Raw genomic sequence first — 7,351 nt, 5'->3', positions numbered from 1 at the left:
GGGTTAAGGGTCAGGGGCTAAAGAGGTATGCCAGGGGTTAAGGGTCAGGGGCTAAAGAGGTATGCCAGGGGTTAAGGGTCAGGGGCTAAAGAGGTATGTCAGGGTTAGGGGTTAAGGGTCAAAGAGGTATGTGATTCTAACAACTACCTCTGACCCTTGTGGTTAGAATCACCTTGGTAACACTTCCAGGTGTCTGATCCACTGAGGAAACGGACAGTGTCACCTTGATAACGCTTCCAGGTGTCTGATCCACTGAGGTAAGGGACAGACATACACCAGGTGACTCAGTTCTAGAGGTCATCAGCTCAGATTTATGTCACGGGTTGGGATTTTCAATCAAAATTCCAGGTAGACTCTTGATGATGTTAGAAGTTTGCAAACACACACCTGTCTCTCTGTTCCAATAGGAAGTAACCCTGTCTCTCTGCTCCAATAGGAAGTCACCTTGCCTCTCTGCTCCTATAGGAAGTAACCCAGTCTCTCTCTTCTCCAATTAGAAGTAACTCTGTCTCTCTGTTGTCCAATAGGAAGCCAGCTGACCTACATAACCTAGCCCCAGGGACCCATCCTCCCTTCCTGACCTTTAATGGAGAGGTGAAGACAGACATCAACAAGATAGAAGAGTTCCTGGAGGATGTACTGGCTCCACCCAAGTAAGTATACAGTAGCACGCTGTATCAATACAATACCACAACACAATACAATACCACAACACAATACAATACCACACATCTTACTAGGAGGATGTCGTCTCTCCAGCCAACTATGTCAACTTGTACACAGGCATCTCTCCAACCATTATGTAAATACAGGCATCTCTCCAACCACTATGTAAACACAGGCAGCTCTCCAACCATTATGTGTACCACACAGAAATCCTCTGTACTGTTGGGCTTCATATGCACCACCCATGATGCACCACCCATGATGCACCACCCCATGGTAGTGTCAGTACAAGTCCTGATTCAGCTCAATAGATGATATCCACTGAACACAACGCACTAGATGATATCCACTGAATACAGCTCAATAGATGATATCCACTGAATACAGCTCAATAGATGATATCCACTGAATACAGCTCAATAGATGATATCCACTGAATACAGCTCAATAGATGATATCCACTGAATACAGCTCAATAGATGATATCCACTGAATACAGCTCAATAGATAATATCCACTGAATACAGCTCAATAGATGATATCCACTGAATACAGCTCAATAGATGATATCCACTGAATACAGCTCAATACATGATATCCACTGAATACAGCTCAATACATGATATCCACTGAATACAGCTCAATAGATGATATCCACTGAATACAGCTCAATAGATGATATCTACTGAATACAGCTCAATACATGATATCCACTGAATACAGCTCAATAGATGATATCTACTGAATACAGCTCAATACATGATATCCACTGAATACAGCTCAATAGATGATACTGTGACCCAGATGTCCTCACTGTCTCTGTGTCTGACTGTATCTGGTCGTATCTTATTATCTCAGTATTCCTGTATCTGACTGTATCTCTGTATCCTCCTCCTGCAGGTACCCCAAGTTGGCCGCCAAGCAGAGAGAGTCCAACACGGCAGGAAACAACATATTTGCCAAGTTCTCAGCGTACATCAAGAACACCAAGCCTGAAGCTAATGAAGGTAGGACACATAGCCTAACCCCTGACCCTTGACCTCTACCCTTAATCCTAACCCCTAGAACACCAAGCCTGACGCTAATGGAGGTAGGACACATAGCCTAACCCCTGACCCTTGACACCTACCCTTAACCCTAACCCCTAGAACACCAAGCTAACGGAGGTAGGACACATAGCCTAACCCCTGACCCCTGACCCCTGACCCCTACCCTTAACCCTAACCCTAGAACACCAAGCTAACGGAGGTAGGACACATAGCCTAACCCCTGACCCCTGACCCCTACCCTTAACCCTAACCCCTAGAACACCAAGCTAACGGAGGTAGGACACATAGCCTAACCCCTGACCCCTGACCCCCTACCCTTAACCCTAACCCCTAGAACACCAAGCTAACGGAGGTAGGACACATAGCCTAACCCCTGACCCCTGACCCCTACCCTTAACCCTAACCCCTAGAACACCAAGCTAACGGAGGTAGGACACATAGCCTAACCCCTGACCCCTGACCCCTGACCCCAACCCTTAACCCTAACCCCTAGAACACCAAGCTAACGGAGGTAGGACACATAGCCTAACCCCTGACCCCTGACCCCTACCCTTAACCCTAACCCCTAGAACACCAAGCTAACGGAGGTAGGACACATAGCCTGACCCCTGACCCCTGACCCCTACCCTTAACCCTAACCCCTAGAACACCAAGCTAATGGAGGTAGGACATATAGCCTAACCACTGACCCCTGACATAGCCTAACCCATAGAGATCCTATTCAAGTGGAATATGTTCAGACAAGCTAGCACGTAGATCTGGTCATTTTCACTTTTACATAAATTCTTAGAATGTTTGGGAATGACGTATATTAAGGCATTTGTGAAATTTCTATATCAATATAGAGTGGGAAAGCGGCCATGTGTTTGGACAATTAATAGACACTGCAGTAAATAAAACCGCATAAAAACATCTGTCTCGTCCAGGACTGGAGTCTACGCAGACCGGTGCATCATAGCCAATCAGAGCTACAGTAGGCCTATATGCAAATAAGCCATTTGCTACATGGGCCTGACATCGTTCACTTTAAACTGGACGGTGTGTTTACAGGCAGTAGCAACAGCGCGGCTTTAGATCATTAGAAAGCATTCGCCAAAAGCCACAAAATACACCTGAATGGATTCTATACCATGGGAGTCCTCTTACTGTCTGTTGGGGTCATTCCACCTTAAAGAGGCTAGACACCCAGCATCTCAGATTGTTCTCAAATTGTTTCTGTTGTTAGAAACAGATAAGATTAGCATTCCTGCAACATTCTTTTGTTTAAATATAATTTGATATCTGTGAAATTAAGCTAATTGATTGCACCCAAATTGCCAATTTAAATGGATAGGTTTCATATAATATTAAATAAATACCTAACATCCGATTTGGACCAAACTTTTTTTCTAGTTAGACATGAGGAATCCAAAGAAATTGTCAAAAGTCACCCAGAGACCACCTACAGCACACCCCATGCCAATCCCACCCCAACAACGAGTATATTGTATTAGTTCTCTATATTTGACAAATAGTATAGAGCTGCAGCTTGGAGTATTGTTTCTTCGTCCTATCTAATGTCATAACTTTTAGGACCTAGACTAGGCTGGACAATAGAACGAGTCAAAATTCACCCAAGGCTGAAAAACGTTGGTTGAGCTGGAACATTAGCACGAGGCCATAGCAAATTAATTTAAACTAACGTAGCCTCTTCTGACTGGAGTGATCCTTAGAATTCCATTTTCCCTAAATGGCACCAAAAAATGTCTCCCTTTTTATTTTACCACAAAAATCTGTTCATAGGACAAAACTGAAAAATAACAACTCTTGTAGAATGTAAACATCCGCACCTCGATGGTGCCAAGTGTGCTTATGTCTGCGTAATGAGGAAATAGAAAAAAAAGGCAACTTCTGACTATGTCTTCTTTTTTTTTTTCTTTTTTTTTTTTTTGGGGGGGGGTAGATCAGCTTTTATATTGCAGATAGATTGTAACTTCCATCAATGTAATTGTCTGCATCACTTCCAATCCCCCATATGTTTTTTTTTTCTCGCAAATATATATACATATACATACATACATACACATACATACATATACATACATATCCTTTTAAAAATTGTATTTCACTTTATTACTTTCCAACCCCACCACCCCTTCCCTAATTTGAGTAAACTAGTGAACAACAACGCTTAGGCCTCTACTTCCAGCTTATACATACTATATACATTTTATGGACACTAGTTATATTTTGTTTGTTTTTACTCCTGAACTTCCTGACCCCTCTCAGATCATTTTCATGATGTCCATCCGGTTTTATTTATTTTATTTATTTATTATCAATTAGTATATTTGAGTTTAACCACAATATTTGTTGCATTATTTGTTCTGTCGTTTCTAGAGGATTAAATAGAAATTGCAACCAACTTTCTATGGCTTGTTTTAGAAATAGTGATATTTGGGAGATGAATTCCTTTTCAAATACCTGAAAGTGAGAGGTTGTAATCTGAATAAAGGGTAAAAGTCAATTCTTCAACAGAGGGTGAGACAATCTTACTAATTTGCTAGAGAACCAGTTCGGATTTAAGTATAACTTTTGTATGACTGAAGCTTTTAGTGATAGGTCTAATGCTTTAATATTTAATAATTTCTGTCCTCCGAATTCATATTCATTATATAAATAGGCCCGTTTAATTTTGTCTGGCTTGCCGTTCCAAATAAAATGGAATATTTTTTTCTCATATAATTTAAAAAACTGTTCGCTAGGTGTAGGCAAGACCATAAGCAAATAGGTAACTGGGATAATACTAAAGAGTTAATCAGGGTGATTTTTTCACAAATTGACAGGTATTTACCTTTCCATGGTAGCAAGATCTTATCTATTTTTGCTAACTTTCTATTAACATTTATTGGAGTGAGATCATTTATTTCCTTTGGGACATGTATTCCGAGTATATCCACATCACCATCAGACCATTTTATTGGTAAACTTCATGGTAATGTAAAAATTGTATTTTTTAGTGATCCAATACGTAATATAGTACATTTATCATAATTTGGTTGTAATCCAGAGAGGTTAGAAAATGTACCTTCTGACTATTTCTGGTCTAGAGATCGATGAAAGCAGAGTACACTGCCCAGCCTTATGTCATTAGAAAGAGGAGATTCTCATGGTTAAAATGGTGTCTGACTTGAAAAAATCAAAATATACACATTGTGAGATATTTGGCGAAATAGACCATCATGTCCGTGTAGAATTTCCCCATAGGGAAACAATGGGGGCGGCCTCAGCGTTCCAACAGTAATGTGTAATTTATGACATTTTAAATGCTTTTGATGACAACTGAGTACAATGCAGCCTTACATCATTACAAATAGGAGAATCTCCTGATTAAAATGTCTGAAAAAAACTAAATATACACATTTTGAGATATGTTGTGAAATAAACAGACATACCTCTATATCCCCTATGGTAAACAATGGGAAGACCTCAGAGTTCCAGGAGTACATTTTTAACTACCAGTAATTGGTCACAGCCTTGTACGCTGCCCAAACTTACATCATTAGAAAGAATAGGTTATCCTGATGAAAATGGTGTAGAACTTCAAACCATATCAATACACACATTTTGAGATATTTGGCAAAATAGATACAGACATGTCCCTATTTTCCCAAAAAATATTTTATTTAACCAGCTTACCATTTATCTGCTACCATTTGCCTTTTTGTGTTTAACATTTTGTAGTTTGAACTAGCCCTTTTTATTATTCACAGATCTGCTCCTCTGATGACATGGCAGGCAGGCAGGCAGACTCCTCTAATGGCAGGCAGGCAGGCAGACTCCTCTGATGGCAGGCAGGCAGGCAGACTCCTCTAATGGCAGGCAGGCAGGCAGACTCCTCTGATGGCAGGCAGGCAGACTCCTCTAATGGCAGGCAGACTCCTCTGATGGCAGGCAGGCAGACTCCTCTGATGGCAGGCAGGCAGACTCCTCTGATGGCAGGCAGACTCCTCTGATGGCAGGCAGACTCCTCTGATGGCAGGCAGGCAGACTCCTCTAATGGCAGGCAGACTCCTCTGATGGCAGGCAGGCAGACTCCTCTGATGGCAGGCAGACTCCTCTGATGGCAGGCAGACTCCTCTGATGGCAGGCAGGCAGGCAGACTGCTCTGATGGCAGGCAGGCAGACTCCTCTGATGGCAGGCAGGCAGGCAGACTGCTCTGATGGCAGGCAGGCAGACTCCTCTGATGGCAGGCAGACTCCTCTGATGGCAGGCAGACTCCTCTGATGGCAGGCAGACTCCTCTGATGGCAGGCAGGCAGACTCCTCTGATGGCACGCAGGCAGACTCCTCTGATGGCAGGCAGACTCCTCTGATGGCAGGCAGGCAGACTCCTCTGATGGCAGGCAGGCAGGCAGCCTCCTCTGATGGCAGGCAGCACACTCCTGAAAACTAACTGCTCAGCAAAGCAAAGGCTCTTTTAAGAGTCCAGATTTATATAAAAAAAGCTCATTTTCAGTGTCTGTGTTTATATGATAAGGAGGTGTTACTTTGGCAGATAATGTCACCCATCTAAAGAAATCGTTTTTTTTTGGTTATTCTATGGTTGTAAGTGATAAAATCAACTATTTTGAGTAATTACTACTTTAGTAAAGATATACACTTAGTAAGGACATAGAGGTTATTCAGTACTACTGCAATTGTTAAATAATTCCAATAGATGGAAGCATAAGACCATGAATTAACGTTTTCTCCCTGCGCACACCACTTCCCCTCACAGGAAAACTCCCACACAAACTTTTTTTCTGTCCCTTTCCACACTGCTAACGCAAGAGGAAGGACTAAAAACGCATTTAACCGATTACTGTGAATTAATATAATGATGATTCATGTTTATTATTACCTGTTTTTATGCTCATGTTTAGAAATTATAGTTAATTACTATTTCAATAACGATTATCAATAATCCTGAACGTTAATTCAGTCACCTCTGGTCGAGAAAAACGTATTTTCCTAGTACATTCTTTTGTCAAATTCATCAACCAGCATTGAGCCGCTCTGCTTTCTCGCTCAAGCGAGGGGCATGTTGAGGTAATTTGCTAACCGTGAGGGTTGCGTGATGTCATCTCTTGGCGGGCCGTGGAAGATGCACCCTTTTGTACTCCAAGGCTGTTCACTTGACATATAAGATATTAAAGATATTTTGAAATGCAGGTAAACCTGGGTTTAGGTTTGCGCATCTGACTAGTAAGCATTTGGCCGGGGTTCAATACCAGCAATAGAATGTATATGTATATAATAGAATACCAGCAATAGAATAGAAAGCCTTTGCTTTGTAGCCTCCTGTAGCTCAGTTGGTAGAGCATGGCGCTTGCAACGCCAGGGTTGTGGGTTCAATTCCCACGGGTGGCCAGTATGAAAAATGTATGCACTCACTAGCTGTAAGTCGCTCTGGATAAGAGCGTCTGCTAAATTACTCAAATGTAGGATGTACATTTGTTTTGCTCTACCAAAAGCAACATAAGCCTAATATGGTGTATATATAGACAGTATACATATATATATATATAGCTAACTGTAAAGGAATGAGTTACCATTTTAGAAAATCATGGAACATACAGTCTTTGGTTGCATGCTTTTTTTATTTCAATCATATT

At 41.6% G+C, this 7,351-nt stretch overlaps 1 protein-coding gene across 2 annotated transcripts in view; it reads left to right on the top strand.

Annotated features, from left to right (window-relative positions):
• The window catches only part of LOC121548519 (chloride intracellular channel protein 5), an 82,458-nt gene that overhangs the window by 48,440 nt on the left and 26,667 nt on the right, over positions 1-7,351 (top strand). For both annotated transcript variants that reach the window (XM_041859976.2, XM_041859977.2), the window contains exons 3-4: positions 528-653; positions 1,567-1,673. In XM_041859976.2, coding sequence (XP_041715910.1) covers positions 528-653; positions 1,567-1,673 — 233 coding nt within the window. The remainder of the gene's footprint in view (positions 1-527; positions 654-1,566; positions 1,674-7,351) is intronic.

The sequence above is a fragment of the Coregonus clupeaformis genome, chromosome 33 (assembly GCF_020615455.1).
Source record: "Coregonus clupeaformis isolate EN_2021a chromosome 33, ASM2061545v1, whole genome shotgun sequence".
Lineage (NCBI taxonomy): Eukaryota > Metazoa > Chordata > Actinopteri > Salmoniformes > Salmonidae > Coregonus > Coregonus clupeaformis.
The sequence above is the reverse complement of the archived record's forward strand: the minus strand, read 5'-3'. Positions and strand labels throughout refer to the sequence as shown.